Raw genomic sequence first — 18,524 nt, forward strand, 5'->3', positions numbered from 1 at the left:
CGAGATGTCCTGTGTCCCCAAGGGCTGCGGTTGTCCCTTCAGGTGTAATAACTGTGTGTGGGCTCTGCCAGATCCCCGCTGCTGGCCCCGTCCATGGCGTGGCTGCGGCTGCTCAGATCTGCTCCGCCAGCCAGCCCAGTGCCTCTTCCCACTGGAGGAGAGGGACGGTGCCGGCGGCTGCCAGCCGGGAGCCAGCGGGATCAGCCCCACAGCCCCATGTGTGAGTGGCTGGGTGCCCAGCCGTGAGGGATCCCACCCGAGGCACTGCCCGGCCTCCCCCCGCTGTCCTCCTCACCTCTCGGCTCCGGCAATCCAGGCCATGGCGGTGCCGAAGGGATGACCCTTCCCTCGGGGCTGGGACAGCGCTTGGGCCCTGGCAGCTCCCGACGGACTGGGTGTTGCTGAGACGAGCTCCTGCTCCTACCCCGGCTCCTGCCGTGAGGACACATGAACAAACCCCCACCCACTGCCCCACCACCCCCTGGTAACCCCAGGGGCTTCCTGAGCTGCAGCTGATGCCCAGGGGGGTGGCCTCAGGCCCTGGCTCTCACCACTTCTCCTGGTGCTGCTGGGGATGCCCGGGCAGCTGATGGAAGCTGGGAAGAGCCATGTCCTCCTGGCTGGGTGGCAGGATGCCCCCACCTCCCTCGGGGGGGACCGGCTGCGGTGCGAGGGGCCCTGGCAGCACCTGGAGGGTGAGCAGAGGGGTCAGGCTGCTGTGCTGTGCTGTGCCACCCCACTCTGAAGAGACCCCGGGGGCCATACCTGGGACACGATGGCATCGGCCAGCCCGGGGCAGCAGTGGGGGCACCCTGGGCAGCCGGGGCGGCTGGAGGTGGGAGGCAGCTTCTGCAAGAGGGAATAGCAGCAGGTGGGTGGTTTGTGCATCCTCACTCTGCCATGGGCACAGCTCCTCATGAGGATACCCGGGGGCCCCCCACTCACCAGCAGCCGGGGGCCGGAGGCCGGTGTTGTGTCAGGCTGCTGGAGCCTTGCGGGGTGGCCTTGGGGGATACGGGGGGTGCGGGCGCTCCGGAGTGGGGGATGGCTGTCACAGGAGCTGCGGGTGGCTCTGCGGGATGGGCCAGCTGGGACATCACCACTTGGGTCCGGGGACAGCCAGGGCTGCCTGGGGAGCAGTGAGGGAGCAGGACAGGGTGTTGGCACCTCCAATGAACCCCCAAGCCCTGCCCAGCCCAGCCCATGGGAGTCCCCAGGAGAGGCTGGCTGAGACAGGGTGATACCTGGCCAGGGGATCTGGCTGCCCCACTGGGTCCCTGAGCCCCTGCTCAGGGTCCTGTGCACGTGCCCCGTACCTCAGCTGCTCGTTCTCCACCACGAAGTCCCGCAGGAGGCCATAGAAGCTGAGCCAGGCTGGGGCTCCCTCCGATGGGACCTGCCCTTCAAGAGTGGAGCAACGCAGCCCTGCAGGGCCATACCTGCCTCCCCAGCCTGGCCATGCCCCTGGCTTTGGGGGGGTCCCTGGGACCTCTGTGGTCCTCATTGGCACCCTGGGCAGGCACAGCTGCTGGCGCAGGGAGAGGTTTTCCAGCTGCAGGGCATGGATTTCTTCCTCCAAGGTTTGCAGCAGCTTCTCCCGGGACACCTGGGAGCACAAAGGGGGTGGCTCAGGGGGGTCCAAGCAGTGGGGCAGAGCACCCTGCCTACAGCCCCTGCCTGCTATACCCTGTTGGCCAGAGGCCTGGTGGTGACCCTCCGGGCCCGGCTGGCGTAGTGCAGCGTGCTCAGCGTCTCCGAGAGGCAGCGTGAGGACGGGGAGATGCAGGCGACCTGCCGATGAGGAAGAACTGCAGGTGAGCTGCGAGCCAGGGGGTTCACCCATCCCCATCCAGCCTTCCCCTCTACGGGGCAAGACCCCAGCCCCCTGCGGCTTCGTGCACCCCTGCCCAGCCTCCTCTGTACACGTACCATCAGGGTGATGCCCGAGCCGCCCAGGGAGCGGGCCAGCAGCCGCGTGAGCTTGCTGTCTCGGTAGGGAATGTGCGTCCGCTTCCCTCGGGGTTTGGCCAACATAGAGATGCAGTGTCCTGCCAGAGGACGAGCCATCAGACTCTGACAGGGACAAGCAGCTCATGCTCCCATGGTGGGGGTCCCCCAACACATACCCAGTGCCAGGAGACTGCGGTTGATATTGTTGGCCTCCACGGAGAGCTCCCCACTGGAGCCGGTCTCCTTCACCCGCTCGCTGCCGGCCAGGTCCACGAAGCACAGCGTGCCCTGCTTGCTGGGGCAGGCGCTGGGCTGGGGGACCCGTGTTGGGGGGGTGATGCTCTGGCCCCCGCCTCGCCCCTTCCCCGTGGCCCACAGCAGTGTTCCAACCTCTGGGTCTGGGATCCAGCCCCTGCTGCTCACCTCAGCCCCACCAAGACATCCTTGGGGAGGAGGATGTGACCCCACATCCTGCAGCTGTTTGCACCCCCCCAAAGAGCCCCGACCCCCCCAAGCCCTCCCCCCAGAGCAGGACACATGCTCACGGCCCGGCTGCGGACATGGACGGTCAGAAGAGCGTGGCTGCGGCTCGAGTGCCTGTTGAGGGCGTGCGCCGAGGTCTGTCGCCTCTGGGATCCTGCCGGGGGGAGAGATTGAGAGCTGCAGAGGGGGCACGACGCCCCACACCCTGACATGGCACCCACTGCCCACCCCCTGGCAGACACAAGCCTGCCTGGGTTCTGCGGCAGGATGGGGACCTGCCCCTCTTGGCTGCCATCGGAGCCCCGCTGGCCCTGGGGATGGTCTGCAGGGGGCTCAGTGCCCCCATACCGGGTTTGGCACCCCCTGAACATGTCCCAGCCCTGCGCCCGTGGCTCAGCACCTTGCAGGAGCAGGCTGGCGATGGCCTCCAGGCTCTCGAAGTCCACGCTGAGCTGGTTCTCAACGTAGAAGCCACGGGTTTTGCTCCACCGCAGGGGCAGGGTGCACGGCGGCCCCGGGCTCAACAGGTCCCGGACCTGGGGGGGTACGGCGGAGGGGAGGCACCGGGGAAGAGGGGATATAGGGTGCTAGTGGGGCCGGGCTGGGAGGGTGGGCAGGTACTTACCTGCTCGTTGTAGATCTCCAGGTAGGAGGCACTGAGAGCCAGGTCAGAGCCCCGGTTCCGGCTCTGCTCCAGGAGGCAGGCGAAGGATCTCTGCATCAGCCCCAGCAGAGCCGGGGACGCCGGCTGGGTCTTGCTCTGCGGAGATGCCAGAAGGGTGAGCAGTCACATCGCACCAGGCACCCACCTCCTCCCACCACCGCGCTGTCCGTGACCGAGTGAGAAGACCCTGTCCCACCATCAGGATCAGGTCAGGTGGGGGGGATGGCATTGTACCTGGGCGAGGGGTCCCATCAGGGTGTAGGTCTTCCCTGAGCCCGTCTGCCCGAAGGCAAAGACAGTGCAGGAAAAGCTGAGGAAGATGCTGAGCCTCAGGCATGGCCCCAGGTGGTGGCACAGGGATGCCACCTCCCGGCATGGCCCCGGCAATGCAGACCCGCCGGCGGGGCCTGGGTGGGCGTGGGTGAGCTGGAGGGCTGGGGTCCGCGGGGGGCTCGCCGGGACTCACCCGTCTAGCGCCAGCTCCACCAGCTGCCTCATCCCGCTGCCTTCAAACACGGCCTCCTGCGAGGCTCCCGCGTCGAACACGGCGCTGAACCCGAAGGTGGCATCGTGTCTGGCCGCGCTCACCTGGGCACGGGGACGGCGGTGACTCAGGGGGTCCTGCAGCCCCCCCACAAGCACTCCCCGGGCCCCACTGGGGAGGTGGCACTTACGTGGATGGTGCCGTCGCCGAGGCTGCGCACAACCTGCCGGTCCCCTCGCCGTGTTTCCGTGCAGGTCAGTGGCCGGACCCTAATGGTGGTGGTGGGTGGACGGGGACACAGAGGTGTCACTGCATGGGGACCCCGGGGAGCCCCGCTGTGCCCCTGCCCTGGGCAGGGGGGTCTCTGTCATGTCCCCAAGCCCTTTGTGTCCCTCCTTACCTCAGCACCACTCTCAGACGTGTCTCTCTGCCCACCACGGGGCCCTCCCGCTCCTCTCCAGGGCTCCTTTGGGGAACAGAGGGCAGGGGGGTGGTGGGTGCCCCCCAGCTGGGGGACCTGCCCACAGGCACCCCAGGGGCCAGGGCAGCGGGGGTGACGCTGTGCTGGCGCCATCCTCCCGTCCCCACTGTGCCCTGGGGTCTGGCAGGGGACAGAGTGCAATGTCCCCCCATGTCCCCCCAGAGGGACCGCCCTGTCCCCCTCCAGCCTTTCTGGGTGCCAGCCCCTGCCCCCCCCCCCCCTCGGTGGCTTCCAGGTAGCCACTGCCCAGGCCTCCTGCTCCAAGACGGGGCGGCCTCCGTCCCCTCCAGCTCCCCACGGACTTACGGTCTCTCCTGGCCCCGTGGGGGTCTCTCCTGGCCCCGCGGGAGCCGTTTGGGCCGTGTGCCCGGCTGGGGCTCCCAGCCCTGCTCCCCCTCCGGCTCCATTGGCCCCCCAACACCCCTTGCTCGGGTGCCGGCAGCACCCGGCCTGGCCCAGCAGGAGCCACCGCCAGCCAGCCCGGGCTGCCCCGCACAACTGGTACCACCGCTCCGGTTAAACATTGACCGGTGCCAGCCCCGCGGGAGAGCGGCGGCGGCACGGTGGGGGGCGAGGCGGGGAGGGGGGGCGGGGGGGAGCAGGAGGTGGCACCTCGACCCTGGGGCCGGGGAGGGGGTGCAGGAGGCCCCGGGCTCCGGCACCAGGTGTGGGGCCCCGACCCCACATCCGCACCCCCCACCCCGAGCCCCGGGATTCTCACGGGCCCCACCGTGCCCCGACGGCGGCGGGGAGGTGGGGGGAGGAAGACCAGTACGGGCAGCTGGTGGGGATACTGGTCCCCGGGGTGCTGGGGGTGACCGTCCCCGAGGAAGCCGGGGCGCTGCCGTCGGGGGGTGCAGAGCGGGGACCGGCCCCGGGAGCCACCGGGGAAGGGCTGTGGTGGGGGGAGGGAGGGAGGGGGCAGCACCGCCCGCTCGGGGCGGTCCCAGCCCGCCGGGGGGGCCCGGGGTGAGGGGAATAAAAGCCAGGGCGGCGGCGGCGGCGGGGCTGGGGGAGCCGGGCAGGATGAGCGCGGCCCCGGGCACCTCCCGCGCCCCCCAGCCGGTGCTCCGCTTCCCCGACGGGGCGGGCGGGCCGGGCGGTGGGCGGGCGGCGGCGGGGGGGGGCCGCGTCCCGGGGCCGTGCCCTTGCCCCTGCCCTTGCCCGGGGGGGCCGCGGAAGCGGCGGCGGACCACCTTCAGCCGGGGGCAGCTGTCGGAGCTGGAGCGGGCCTTCGCCGCCGTGCCCTACCCGGACATCGCCACCCGGGAGCGCCTGGCCGAGCTCACCCAGCTGCCCGAGGCCAAGATCCAGGTGAGCGCGGACGGGACGCTCCCCTCCGTCCCTCTCTCCCGGGACCGGGACCCCCCCCCCCCTCCTCCACGGGGCCGCCCCGTCGGGTGTCTCACGGTTCCCCCCACCCTCCACCCGGCCTAGGTCTGGTTCCAGAACCGCCGTGCCCGCAGGATCCGCAGCGCCAAACCGGAGGCGCCGCCACCGCTGCCGCCGCCACCACCACCCGGGGAGCGGGGTCCCCCCGTGGCACCCCTCGACGGCACCACCCCAGGCCCTGCTCCTGCCCTGCCTCCACCCGGAGCCCAGAGCCCTGCTCGGGGCCTCCCCACCTCGCTGGGCTCCATCTCCGACCTCATCTACAGCGCAGCCATCACCAACCTGGGCGAACCGTAGCCGTGGTGAGGACCCCCTCGACACCAGGGACCCCCCCCCCCCCCCCAGCACTGATGCCCTCCGGCTTAGCGCCACGATTTCATTAGGGTGTGGAATTACCGTGTGTTCCAAAGGTCCTGGCGATGTCATCCAATATCCTAAATGCCGGTGCGGCCGTGGCGGGGCCAGCTCCCCATCAGCCCCCTAATACCAACTAATCTTTTGGAAAAAATACCTTAATCTGAGGCCGTATCTGCAGATGATTGTGGCGTGGCCGCCCCTAATCCGCAGGCACGTTCGCAGGTGCCAGCAGATCTCTCCGTATCAGATATTAAAGCGTGTTTGCAGAGGGGCTTAGCTGCCATCAGAGCATTAATCACCGTGTCCGGCCCTGGCAGGTTGCCCACCCGGCAGGTCTCCGGGTCCACAGGGCCCAGCCGTGCCAGCCTCAGAGCCCCCTCCCCACCACGAGTGCACCGAGCTGGCTCCACTCTCTGCTCTGTGGCACCCAAGAAGCCTCCAGGCTGTGTGTTGAGGCACGTCCCCCCCCACCCCACAGAAGCTGGGGGCACCCTTTGGACCCCTCGCTGCCCCATCTGCCCGCGGGGGCCCTGCTGCACCCCGTGGCAACAGGCAGGCAGCCACGGCTTGTGCCCCTCACCGACAGCTGCAGGTCGGCTGGTCAGGACGTGGTCTGAGCTACACAGAGCTGAGCTGAGGTGGGTGCCAACCCGTGTGGCTGTGCCTGACGCCATCACCTCGCTCAACTGGAGGGGGAAAGGGCTCGCCCCTAAACACAAGCTGGGTTGGGTGCTGCCACGTGGGTCACAAGGGAAAAACGTTCTCCCGAAAGCGGGCAAGGGAGCAGCGAGAGCAGGTTGTGGGAGCAGCGAGGGCAGGCTGTCACGTCTGCTCAGGTGAGGGAGACAAGTGACTGAGATTTGTAAATCCCCAACGGAGTGGACAGCGGTGAGACAAGTCTCAAAGTCCAGACATGGACATTTATTAACTTCCCACAATGTCCTAACTGGATTCATGATAATTGGCTAAGTATGTAAGTTATGGTGAGCGATGTAGTATGCCTCAGTTACCTAAAGTTAATAAGGAAAATGGGGAAAAAAAAGAGAGATTAGAGAAATAGGGATCACCAGTCCAGGTTCCTGTGTTGGTCTTGTCTGAGTTCATCAGGGTTCTTCCCTGAGTTCATCTGTCTTCTTCACTCTTTCTTTCTTTCTTTCTTTGTCTGCCTTTCACTCCTCGCCACCCCCTCAATTTATACACACTCTCCTTGGGTCCATCCCCTGGGTCGACCCACATACCTACGTATCCCGTGGATGGTAAGATGCTTCACGGGATGATGTCATTAGCATGACCTTGTTAATCTTCATTAACATATGCAGGGTGTCAACTTTAAAATGCATTTCATGGATAACAAAGCAAAGGTCATTCACCAGAACAAGCTGCCCCAGAGCAGAACCATCCTGCTCCCCACAGGGCTCCCCCCTGCAGCCCCTCCTGTGCTGTCCAGGCAGCCAAATGCCACATGATCGCCCCATGACCATCGATTTGTTACGAGTCTTGGAGATGTTCCTCGGCTCGCAGAGCCCCCACTCCCCCCATCCCTGATCTCTCACAGGCCTGTTCCTCTCAGGGCCTGTTTCAGGCAGTTACAAGTCGTCTCTCACACAGGCAAAGGGAGGTTTCAGCAGGAGCAGGATGTGGAGGGAAGATTCACAGCTCTCTGCGGTGTCTTTCAGATGGCAGGTCTGTGTTCCATACAGCAACAGACATCTCCCGTCAGGCAGGAAGAAGATTGCAAACATACCGATGTTATTTATTTCCAGAATAAAACGACAGCAACTTCACAGGAGAATGGGAACAGCAGGAGCTAACACCCCTCTCTGTGCTGGGGTGGGGACAGTCCACAGAAATTCCCTCTTCTGTTGTGCAGCTGCAGGATTTTTAATCCACGATTCATTTCAGAAACGTTAAGGAGCAGGAAGCAAAAGACAAGGCCTGAGGAATGCAGCAGTCTTCCCAGGAGCAGGTACAAACAGTTGGTAGAAGATAAACCTGCCCCGAATTAATGACTCCTGGGGAGGGCAAAAGCCTCCAGGATGAGGGCCATGGTTCATGTGTGCAATTACAGTTTCCCAAGGTCCCCTTCAAGGGTCCGCACCATCACATACAGCTCAGCCAAGCCAACCACCGAGGCCACAATTACTGCTGACAGGACACGCTGGGGACACAAAAAGAGAGAGAAGAGTCGAGCTGCTGCTCCTGCCTGGCCAGCACTGAGCGTGCTGCAAGCGTGCTCCGAGGCCACGGGCTCACTCACCGCCGCCGTCTCCACGAAAACGTACTGGCTGCCCAGGTAGGTGCAGGCGAAGGCAGCCACCACGGTGACAATGTAGTTGACTATGGTGATGACAACGGCTTTAACAGAGCGAACTGGAGAGAAGGAGGAAAAATGAGGTGCTTTTCGGTAGGGTTTGGAGAGGAGGGCTGGGGACAAGCTATAATCCTGCTATCAGAGGAATACTTGAGGATTTGCATCTTTTACACCTCCAGAAATATTTATAAGAACAACCAAGAGGCTACTCCTTTACTTGAGGAATGCTTTTGTGCATTCAAACCTTTTGGTGAGATACTCGGCGAGGCAAAGGCTGTCTGATGTCAACAGCTAGCGATGCGATGGTTCCTACCACTGACCTGTAGGTACACGCTGCCAGGTGTCAGCAGGACAGGCAGCCACTCACCTTGCCTCCCAAATTCAGCCAATGTTCCGTTCATCTCCTAAAAGAAGGGATTAAAACCAACTCGTGATTGGTCATATTTTAGTGTTAACTGCACAATAAAACCAACGCCATTGCACTGTCCTGTCCCTAAGACTCAGAAGTTCAGAGAGCTGCTGGGGGGCTCTGGCAGAGGTTGGGTGGGCTGTGGGGGAGCAGCAGTTCCACAGCACTCCAGTTTCTCTGGGTTTTTGCTTGTGGTCTGATTCAAAAACGTTGAGAAGGGATCACTTCTAATCAAATCACTTCTCAGAGCATGAGCATGTTCTTGCCTGTAGGTTCTCTGCTGCAGGTTTGTCTTCAGTAAAGACACTAAAGGGTCTCAGCTTGTCGTTCATGTTCATGCAGCTGGCAGGAATTAAATGTTGTAAAGCTCTGCATGCTCTTTGTCAAATCAGATGCGGTTACACAATTTCAAACACAAGATACTGGCGGGGAGGCAGGGAAGAATGGGATGAGCACAGAGATATAGGCATACTCCTCTGCTTCTCTGTTTGAAAGGCAGGCTGCTGTCACTACCCAGCTCTGCTAAAACCACTCTGGGTCATAGACAAAGCAGCTAAGCTTAACAGAGAGCAAAGCTGATCCTCCCATAAGAGTTTAACACAGCTGGAGGATACGTGCAGGGACTTAAACACAGAGAGACACCAATGTGGAGGAGCGATGGCAGAATGGGATCATGAGGAACACTGGTTTGTCCAAACAGACACTGTGCCAAAAGATCTCAGCTCTTCCTTGGAGAGAAAAAGTGCCCCAATATTACCCTCTTTTTTCAGCTTTTACCTTGACATGAATGATCTCATTTTAAAAATACGATGAAAAGGCAGGACAGATGCTCCCAGTAAAACATTTACCGTGAGTGCTCAGTCTCCCAGATCAAAACCTGAGATCTTTGGCACAATGAACTGTTCCCAAACATCAGTATCTCTTCTATTGTACGATCCCGATAGCCCTGCCCACCTCTGCCTTCAACACGATGTCTGTCATCCCTGTGCATTTACAGTGTGCACTCCTCAAGTCCCTGCCCACATTTCCTTTGTACTGCACCCAGTCTATAGGGCAGACTGCCTTTGCTCTCTATCATAACGGCCACGATTCCGAGGAATGAATCCTGACAGCAGCTACTGCAGTAGGCTCCTCACCTGGCCCGTGATGTTGCGGGTCATCCGCCGGTACTCCTCGTTGGCCAGCTTGGCCTTTATCCGCTCCAGCCGGGCCACCAGCTCGGGGTTCTGGGGAAAGGGGAAAGCCACCGTGAGGGCCGGGAGCCGCTGCCATCTCCCGCGGCTGGTGCCCGGCCCTCACCTACCCGCGGCGGCACCGGCACCTCGGGCAGGTCGATCTCGCAGCCTTCCAGGAGCTGGTGTAGGTACAGCGGGGACCCTGCGGGTAGGGGACGGGACGGTTAACGGCAGTCTGGCCGGTCGCGGCCTGTCGCGCCAGGGCCGGCGCGGCCTACCTGCTTCCCGCAGCGCGGCGTGCAGCCTCCGCAGCAGGCTGAAGGGCACCAGGGCGCCTTCGGAGGCCAGTGCGGCCTCCAGCTCGGCCCGCAGGCCGGCGGGCAGCCCCGCCAGCTCGCCACCCTCCGCCGCTTGCCGCAGCCGCCACCCGGCCCGCACCGCCGACGCCATCTTGCCCGTCAACCGTCGCCTAGGCGACACGGCGACCCATAGAGCGCGGCGGCAGGCTAGAGCGGCGCCGCCCGACTCGCGGGGGCCGCCGGGACGCGGGGGGGGTGGAGGCGGGCGCGCGGTGCATTGTGGGCTGGCGGCGGGGTCGGCCCGGCCGCGGGATGTCGGGCTGCGCGGCGCGGCGGTACGTGGCGGCGGCGCTGAGCCGGTGCCGGGCCCGCGGGCTGCCGCTCTGGGAACCGCCTCCGGCCCGCGGGCTGCGGCCTCTGGGCGCGGGGGGAGCTGCGGCCTTCCCACTGCTGCTGCTGCCGCCGCGGCGGCACCTCTCGTCGCGGTGAGGCCTGCGGAGGGAGGGCTGGGCCCGGGGGGAGGGCGGTTTAGGGGTGTTGAGTGGACGGTTGGGGTGAGGGTAGGGATGTGGGGGGGCTGTCAGGGAGTTGGGGAAGGGCGGGCGGTGGGGGACTGCCAGGGGGTGTTGGGGGGAGGTGGTGGTGGTGGTGGTGGAAGGGGTGTTTGGGTTGGGTGTGGGGTTTGGGGGGGTTGCTGGGTCATTGGGGGAAGACTGGGAGTTGGGAGGCTGTCGGGGGGGCTGAGGCAGCGGTATGGGATCGGGGGCGATTGGGCTAAAGAGGCAACTGGGCAGGGGGCTGTCCAGGGGAGTTGTGACTTGCAAAGTGGGGGGGGGGCGGCAGGGAAGGGAGGGCGACTGGGAAGTCTTGTGCGTAGTGGGACTCTCTGTGGGGGTACCCAAGGGAGGTACTAGGTGGGGGGGCCGTTCCTGGCCAGCGCCTGGGGCTCAGGTGTTGTGCGCTGCCTGGCGTGGAGAGTGTTTAGCCCCTGCACACCAACCAAGCTACCTCTCTGCTCCTAGGAACCGTCCAGAGGGCAAAGTGCTGGAGACTGTGGGGGTGTTTGAGGCACCGAAGCAGCATGGCAAATACGAGACGGGACAGGTAGGTGGTTCTGGGGAGCAGAGCTGACCCTGCAGGCCCAGAGATCGGGTAGCTGAGTGATTTACCTGTGAGGAGGCTGCTGTGTTGTAGCAGGCCAGAAGTTTCACAGTTCAGTGCTCCCTGTCTCTGCTGTGTCTGCAGTTTGTCAGTCATCTGACAGTAGCAAGTTGATAAGAATCTGCAGCATGACACAACTGTTCCTACAATGGCATTTGCTCTGCTGGTCTTATTGAAGGGTTTTCTCCCTCTAAGAGCGGAAGAGATAATCACTGTATTTGAGATATAACAACAAAACTTGTCATGTCTGTGCTTACGACTCACAGATCTGTTTCCATGCTCCTGAGTGGTCTCTCCAGGCTTTCCTTTCTGCACTTCTCCTGTTCTATTACTTTTATTACTGGTTTAGTCATTCACTTTTATGGAACAGAGATGACATGAATTTCTTCTTTCATCCCAGACTGTTTATATTCTGCTCTAACTTCACACAGTGGTGATTCTCCCTGTATTCCCATCTCACGCAGTTATACTCTTTGTAAATGTTTCTAGTTTTACTTTAGTTAAAAGACTTTTTAAAATACTATCAGAAAAGCTTTTGACCTCATGTTTTTTGTAGTATGTAATTGCTATGTATTCAAATGCAATTATTTGTTCCTTTCAGCTATTTCTTCACAGTGTGTTTGGCTATCGAGGAATAGTCCTGTTTCCCTGGCAAGCCAGGCTTTATGATCGAGATGTAGCTTCTCCTGTCACAGAAAAGTAAGGGTTTGTTCTGGTTTATATGTTGTTGTATTGTTACATTTTGTAGTGAGTTTCCTGGTTGGGCTAAACAAGTCTTTTTAAGGAGGACAATGGTATGGGTCTGTTTTGCTTGAATATAAACTAGAAGAGACATTGCATGAGTATTAATTTTGTGTTAATTAGAGGCAGGATGGAAGTATGAAGGATGAGAGTGTGTGTCTAGGAAATGTAAAAAAAAAAAAAATGTTCCTGACATTTTTTTATCATAAATAATCCCCTTGTATTGCTTTTTGAGTTAAGTACAGGCTCCTGTGTTAAAATTGCAGGCTGCTGCTTCTGTAGATTGCCAGGGAGTTGGATTTGGAGTCAGCTGCCTCCCCAGTTTCAGCCCACTAGGCCAAGTTCGTCCTTCCTGTGGACTGAGTCGCTGTTTGATTCTCTCTCCTCTTCCATCCATTTGCCCCCTGGCTTGTGTTGGAGGTGTGCTGGGAAAGAGTGAGGAGTAAGAGAGGGAATCAGAGAGCGTTAGAAATACCCACCCCAAATAGGAGACTGGACTGAGCAGGAAGAACTTCTGAGACATCTGAAAACAGCTGCTTTGCCTGTGACAATCACTGTTGATTGTCACCTCCGCTCCTCTGTTGTTGTATGGGTAGCTGATGTGAGTTTAATTTGGATGGAATTGAATGATTACAGACTGTGAAATTTATTTTTTAAAAAAAAATCATTGTTTATGAATGTGCTTGGTCCTGGTAACAGCAGTTTGCTGCCATCCTGCACCTGAGCTCAGCACTCTGCTTTTCTTTTTAGAAGTGAGAACGCAGCAGGCCATGGTTCCAAAGAGGTCAAGGGCAAAACGCATACTTACTATCAGGTGCTAATAGATGCCCGGGATTGTCCACATATAGTAAGTAACTGGTCAACTTGGTATTGAAACTGAAATATCTTCTCCTGTATGAATGCTTTACATAGGCACTGACAGAAAATGGCTGTGATCACTAACTTGATTGGACTTTTAAGACAATTTTTTTTCTCCAAGTCGTATTTTCCCTGAGAAAGATAATCTGGAATGTCATTTGACTGTTTTCTGGATCATGTGTCCCCTTTCCAACCTCACTTTCTCATCCTGTTGGCATTCTTATTCTTTTGCACACAGGACATTATGAATGTGGGTTGCAGCACTGAAAATGCTCTTCCCTTGTTTGAGTGAAGAACTAATCTAGAGGTATTAAAAGGAGAAATGTTCTAAGGTGAATTGGTGAAGTAAAATAAACATTACACACTTTAGAAACCACAAATAGTGAACTGAAATGCGGCTGGAAACTGGCCCGTGACAATCCACACAAAGACATAAACTTCCCTTTTTCTCAGTCCCAGAGATCACAGACGGAAGCAGTGACATTCCTGGCAAATCATGACGACAGCAGGGCCCTCTATGCCATACCAGGTGAGTAAAATACACCTTTAAACTCTGTGGAGATGTGGATTGTCATGAACTGAGGTCAGAAGAGTCACCAACAGTCACGTCCTGCCAGGGAAGCAGTGGTACCTACAGGGTGTTCCATGGAGGATCTGTCTGTAGTTTGGGGCCGTGCTAGAAACAACAGAATGACTAAAGTCCGTGAAGTCCTTTTGGATAGATGGAAGCTGGGCACACTCTGAGCAGACACAAGCATGCCTACTTTGTGCTCTTGAGACATAGATCCCATACACATAACCTGTTGGGTACAGGCCGTTCTACTTTGTTTCCAGGACAGCTAGATCTCTGCTGGCCCTGTATGTTTCCTGCCCCAAGTCCTTTTGTGGCAGTGCAGTCACTTCCCAGGCAGTGTGTCTTGGAGAAATCTTACAGGGGAATGCTGCCAAGGGTTATTACTGGCCTGTTTCCTCCGTTGCATGCAATTTTAGCTACTGCTGCCAGAATCTTAACATCTCGGTAGAGTAATCCATTTATCTTTTGGGAGACACTTGAGCTGCTTTTCACTGGGGAATTTCAGTGGCTTTTGTTGTTTTTTTTTTCAGGTTTAGACTATGTAAGCCATGAAGATATCCTCCCCTACAGCTCCACTGATCAAGTGCCCATCCAGCATGAGCTCTTTGAGAGGTTTCTTATGTACGACCAAACAAAAGGTAATTTCTGGCTTCAGAGGGAACTCTTCTGAGCCAGGTGCTTGAGGTACTCTATAACAAGTACCCAGAACACGTCATCTTAGATACAGTGTAAAAATCATGGTCTGGTCTGGGTTTTGTCACAGTAAAGCTTCCTCTAAATAATTTTTATAACTGTGAAAGGCATCCCTTTGTAGGGAGAGCACTCCAGATACAGTGTGCCTCTCCTCAGAAACCGTCATTTTTCCCTCCCTGCAGTTCCACCTTTTGTAGCGAGGGATACACTGTGTGCGTGGCAGGAGAAGAACCACCCTTGGCTAGAGCTCTCTGATGTGCACCGAGAAACCACAGAGAACATCCGCGTCACAGTCATCCCTTTCTATATGGGCATGAGGGTAGGTCTGTGTTGCATGTCTCTGTGTTCTTTCTGCTTAACTTGCATATTTTTCTAAGATTAGTGTACTGACTAAGGGTACCTGCTACTTACTGGTGAAATGACTTTAATCACAATTGTGATTTTCATTGTCATGATGTCCAGCAGAGGTATGAACGTGGAACTTTTGCCACACATTTTTGGAGAATGGCTACTGCAGGTTGACTTTTGCTTGTTATTTGTAGGATAGGAAATACCCTGGAGCGTTCTGCAGAACAGTGTCAGCAGGATATTTAAGAAGGCTTGTGAATCGGTCCTTCACTGCCTCAGTCACAGATGGGTGTGTGCATAAGGTGGCACCAAGGCCATCTGCCCTGTAACGACAAACATGTCTGTTGTCCTGCCCAGTGATGAGGTGCTGTGGGTGACTGCCCATTTCCTGGTTCTAACACGGGTTAGAGCATTTGGCTAAAGCTTTCTGGATTTAGCTGATAACCGTGTGTTCTTTATAGTATCACACCTTCATGTGGACCATCCAAAATGATGAGGCTCCGATAGATTTCTGAGTGGGAGGGCTGGGAATTTCTGCAGCAGTTTGATTTCCAAGTCCAGACAAGCACAGCTGCTGGGGAGCCTGTGCCATGGCAGGTGGACATTTTGGTGTGGATTTGCAGCTTCTGTGAAGCCCAAGTGATGTTTGTCCTAACATTGTCAGAAAAACAGGTGCCTGAAGGCACTGAAATGAGTGTTTCTAGATCTATAGAAAGTGCTTAATTAACATGGGGATCAACCCTCCGTAGTCACAAGATCCTTGAAAATCTCCCACCTCATGATTACCTGTCTAGAGCAGAGCCAGTGCCAGGCAGTAACCGATGCACTGCTTCGGAGAGCAGCTGGCCTTGTGCTCACACGACTTGTCTGCATCCATCTGGCATGGAGCAAGAGCCCCTGTGCTTTGTGCTGTGCTGACAGCTGAAGAGGTTTTGGCACTGAGCATTGAAGGGCAGCTGCTAACATCTTTTGTTTCTCTTGACAGGAAGCCCAGAATTCCCACGTCTACTGGGTAAGTGCCTTTTGTTTCAAGAAGCAGCTAAAGGGAAGGAGTTTATTTGCTGTGGCATCGTTGCTCTGTGATAAGCTCTGAGGGAGAATAATCCTCGCCTGGCAACTGTTTCCCAGTATCAGCTGTGGTTTATCAACTGTTTGCAGCTGATTCCAGTTCTTGATAACAGTCTTTCTCCTGTCCAGTGGCGCTACTGTATTCGCTTGGAGAACCTTGACAGCGAGGTGGTACAACTCAGAGAACGGCACTGGAGGATATTCAGCTTGTCTGGCACCTTGGAAACAGTCAGGGGCCGCGGCGTTGTAGGAAGGGTAAGTGTCGTGTAGCTTCTTCTGGGAAGTGCAGCCACTTGCTGGAGTCCTTTTGCTTGAGTTGATTTGCCAGTACATTGCTTACTGGGCAGTAGAAACAGATGGAATAGGAAACTGGCAATAAAAAAGAAATCACGAGCCTTTCATCTGTTGTTAGTGTGCATGAACCAGAATAAGATGGAGTTTTGGAGAGTTGATTTCCGTGTAATTGGTAGCGATGTTGAGGTGTGGATCTCGCTGTGTAAACTTCCTGTTGATGCTTGTCTGTGGAGAAACGTTAAGATCCGTTGTTGATGCAGAGTGGTCTCTTCTTGTCTTCTCAGGAGCCAGTTTTATCCAAAGAACAGCCGGCATTTCAGTACAGCAGTCACGTCTCCCTGCAGGCATCCAGTGGTCACATGTGGTAAGAAGCACTTATTACTGCAATAGTGGTTTAGGTGTAGGACCCCACAGTGCTGAGCTGGGATGCAGTTTGCAGTCTGGAGTTATGGCTGGAAGGTGGGTGGAAGTGGACTGGACGGAATGTATTAGTTAAAATTTTTATGAGCTTCTCTGTAGCAGTATCCCAGTTAGTGATAAGATGATCTGTTGATTCTCTGCATAAGGAGAGGTTCCAGGCTAATTTGTTTTCCTTCTGTGGTCTGTGCTAGACTGGATTTGAAAAGACATGAAGTGGGTTTCTGTCATCTTCTGCTGTATTTGATTTCTGTCCCTTTCAGTCCTTGGTGGAAGAGGCAAGGCTTCGTGCTGGTGTTTCTCTAGGCAGCAGGAATGTGTGCCCTGGTATCCCCTCTCTTTGGAGAGTACTGGGCTTTGATTCTATTCCTGAGTGAAACTGTGCAGTTCTGTGTCCACAAGGAACTGGCATGTGGGGTTATTCCCAGTTTAGGCCAGATAAGGCCTTTGGTCTCACTGGTGGTCAAGTCTCCTCTTCCCTGAGTGCAGGTAGGAAAGTGCTCAGCTGAGTTTTTGTTTTCCTGTGCCACAGGGTTAAAGCAGTTTCCATTGTTTTGTATTTTAGAAATGCACAGCCACCTCTTACCTTCCATATGACAGGTCTTTCTGGCTTGCATTTTTTAAGTGAATCTGTTTCATAGTTAAGCTGCCTTGGAACTGCCTTTGAGTTGGGAAAAGCAAGAGAGCAGCCCTTTGCCTAGAGGATACACCCTTGTTTGCCATGTTAAGCATTTTGAATTGCCTGAATGCATGCCTTGGGGAATAAACCTAGCTTGTTTAGGTTTTTTTCCCTCTCTGCCTGCATCCTGAAGAGAAAGAGACAAAGGTTCTGCAGCTCAAAAGCTGCTCAGCTTGACTTGGGTTGTTTGATTGTGTCCTCCCCATCATAAGAACCTGTTAGTTTGTCTCCGTGATCCTTGCCCAAGTCATGTTCTGCAGTACGGTCATCTGTAGTTCAGGGCAGTAAACAAATTCTTTGTTTGTACAAGGACAGGCAGATTCAGTTCCAAAATGCCCTTTCTGAAATGCAAAGCAGAAGCTATTCCAAATTACATCTGTGATGGGATTTCATATTGTTGTAGACTTCTTAACCAGTGGAGCTTCTGCCAAGAAATACAAATCTGAATTTACATGTAATCAGTTTGTAAAAATAGCTCAGATGGTTCTGTCTCCTGTGGAGTGGGAGTTAGGTAAACACTGCTGCAGATGCGTGGAGTGCACTTACCTCCTGGAGGCTCCAATTATGACATCTTTATTCAGGAAATGTATATTAGAGATGCAGTGTAAACCGCCCAGGAGTCTTCCAATAAATGAGTCATCTTGGCAGGCAGATGTCCTTGCTGCTGAACTGGTGTACTTGCTGCTGGATGAGCCTTGCAAATGCAGCCCTGGAGCCCCCACGCAGGATATGGAAAGAGCTCATGTCTTACTTTCTTGCTGACAGTTCCTAGCTGTGTTTGTCTCTGGCCTCAGCGTGATCTCTGCTATTATTTTGCAGGGGTACTTTTCGATTTGAGAGGCCTGATGGCTCCCACTTTGATGTCCGAATCCCACCCTTTTCTCTGGAAAGCAACAAAGACGAGAAGACCCCCCCCTCTGGCCTTCACTGGTAGAGCAGACCGAATGCTGAGACCCAGAGAGACCTGTGTGTGTTGTAGACCTTTGCCTCCCCATTATGCTGCAGTCAAGAACACAGAGCTTTTAAACATTTTAAACCATTTTTGTTTTAACTGTTGTCTAACGGGGAGGCTTTTTTTGAACTTTTAATACCAGCTTGTAAACATAAGCTGTGTTACAATTAACCCTTCCCTTTGTGGCACCTGCTGGAATTGGAGCTGGGGGACGTAGATCTGTGCTGCTGCAGAAGATTGGCCCCCTCAGCAGGCCTGGACCCTTTCCACTGTGTTGTGAATTCTCTGCAATGTGAGGTTTCTCTAATAAACTGGCCCTTCCAGTTGCAACCAGTCTTCCTTTATAAACCAAGGCCTAGGCTTTGCATCCAGCCTGCCCCGGCTTGTTGCTCCCCCCTCGCCCATATGCACAGCGGAGTCAGCCCAGACTTCTTGCTGCTTCAGAAGGCAGCAGTGAGGCTGTTTTAGGGAGCAGGAATGTGAGCTCAGCTTTCCTGCGATGCAGCTGCTTTCTGGGATGTAGCCAGTGCGTGGTGGAGCAGCCTGTGAGCTCCACTCGTTGCATTGCTTGTCTGGGCTGTGCGCTGGAGCGATGCGAAGCCTGTTTTGTTGGGGAAGGTGGGTTGGCAGGTGGTGCTGAGCAGGCTGCCGTGATGTCTTGTGTGAGTAGAGCACCGAGCTGTGTGTTGTGATAGTACAGGAGAGCTGAAGGAGGCCCTGCCCCTGCAAGGGTT

The 18,524-nt window shown here is 56.7% G+C and overlaps 4 protein-coding genes across 6 annotated transcripts; 2 read left to right on the forward strand and 2 right to left on the reverse strand.

The window, feature by feature from the left end:
• Positions 1-18: 18 nt before the first annotated feature.
• On the reverse strand, positions 19-3,841 carry KIF12 (kinesin family member 12). Its single transcript, XM_074922522.1, has 15 exons — positions 3,772-3,841; positions 3,564-3,685; positions 3,332-3,407; positions 3,059-3,193; positions 2,834-2,969; positions 2,496-2,587; positions 2,127-2,262; positions 1,930-2,048; positions 1,687-1,791; positions 1,317-1,606; positions 946-1,129; positions 766-849; positions 552-688; positions 296-432; positions 19-177 (listed from the first exon to the last, which is right to left on the reverse strand). The coding sequence occupies exons 2-15, from the start codon at positions 3,593-3,595 to the stop codon at positions 113-115; spliced, it is 1,728 nt and encodes a 575-aa protein (XP_074778623.1). The 5' UTR covers positions 3,596-3,685; positions 3,772-3,841; the 3' UTR covers positions 19-112.
• A 1,247-nt stretch (positions 3,842-5,088) lies between these two features.
• SEBOX (SEBOX homeobox) lies at positions 5,089-7,410 on the forward strand. Its single transcript, XM_074923240.1, has 2 exons — positions 5,089-5,376; positions 5,500-7,410. The coding sequence occupies exons 1-2, from the start codon at positions 5,089-5,091 to the stop codon at positions 5,749-5,751; spliced, it is 540 nt and encodes a 179-aa protein (XP_074779341.1). The 3' UTR covers positions 5,752-7,410.
• A 128-nt stretch (positions 7,411-7,538) lies between these two features.
• Positions 7,539-10,172, reverse strand: VMA12 (vacuolar ATPase assembly factor VMA12). Of its 2 annotated transcripts, XM_074922526.1 has the most exons (6): positions 9,985-10,172; positions 9,835-9,908; positions 9,668-9,757; positions 8,490-8,526; positions 8,069-8,181; positions 7,539-7,969 (listed from the first exon to the last, which is right to left on the reverse strand). In XM_074922526.1, exons 1-6 carry the CDS (start codon positions 10,154-10,156, stop codon positions 7,874-7,876), a joined length of 582 nt encoding a protein of 193 aa, XP_074778627.1. In that variant the 5' UTR covers positions 10,157-10,172; the 3' UTR covers positions 7,539-7,873. The 2 variants fall into 2 exon arrangements, with proteins under 2 accessions (XP_074778627.1, XP_074778626.1); XM_074922525.1 differs by having other exon boundaries at positions 7,539-8,181.
• A 108-nt stretch (positions 10,173-10,280) lies between these two features.
• POLDIP2 (DNA polymerase delta interacting protein 2) lies at positions 10,281-17,877 on the forward strand. 2 transcript variants are annotated; one of them, XM_074923263.1, is made up of 11 exons: positions 10,281-10,490; positions 11,028-11,113; positions 11,823-11,865; positions 12,658-12,754; positions 13,219-13,294; positions 13,870-13,977; positions 14,215-14,351; positions 15,366-15,392; positions 15,578-15,703; positions 16,027-16,106; positions 17,658-17,877. In XM_074923263.1, exons 1-11 carry the CDS (start codon positions 10,318-10,320, stop codon positions 17,770-17,772), a joined length of 1,068 nt encoding a protein of 355 aa, XP_074779364.1. In that variant the 5' UTR covers positions 10,281-10,317; the 3' UTR covers positions 17,773-17,877. The 2 variants fall into 2 exon arrangements, with proteins under 2 accessions (XP_074779364.1, XP_074779363.1); XM_074923262.1 differs by having other exon boundaries at positions 11,028-11,109; positions 11,768-11,865.
• The last annotated feature ends 647 nt before the right edge of the window (positions 17,878-18,524 follow it).

The sequence above is a fragment of the Athene noctua genome, chromosome 19 (genome assembly GCF_965140245.1).
Source record: "Athene noctua chromosome 19, bAthNoc1.hap1.1, whole genome shotgun sequence".
Classification (NCBI taxonomy): domain Eukaryota; kingdom Metazoa; phylum Chordata; class Aves; order Strigiformes; family Strigidae; genus Athene; species Athene noctua.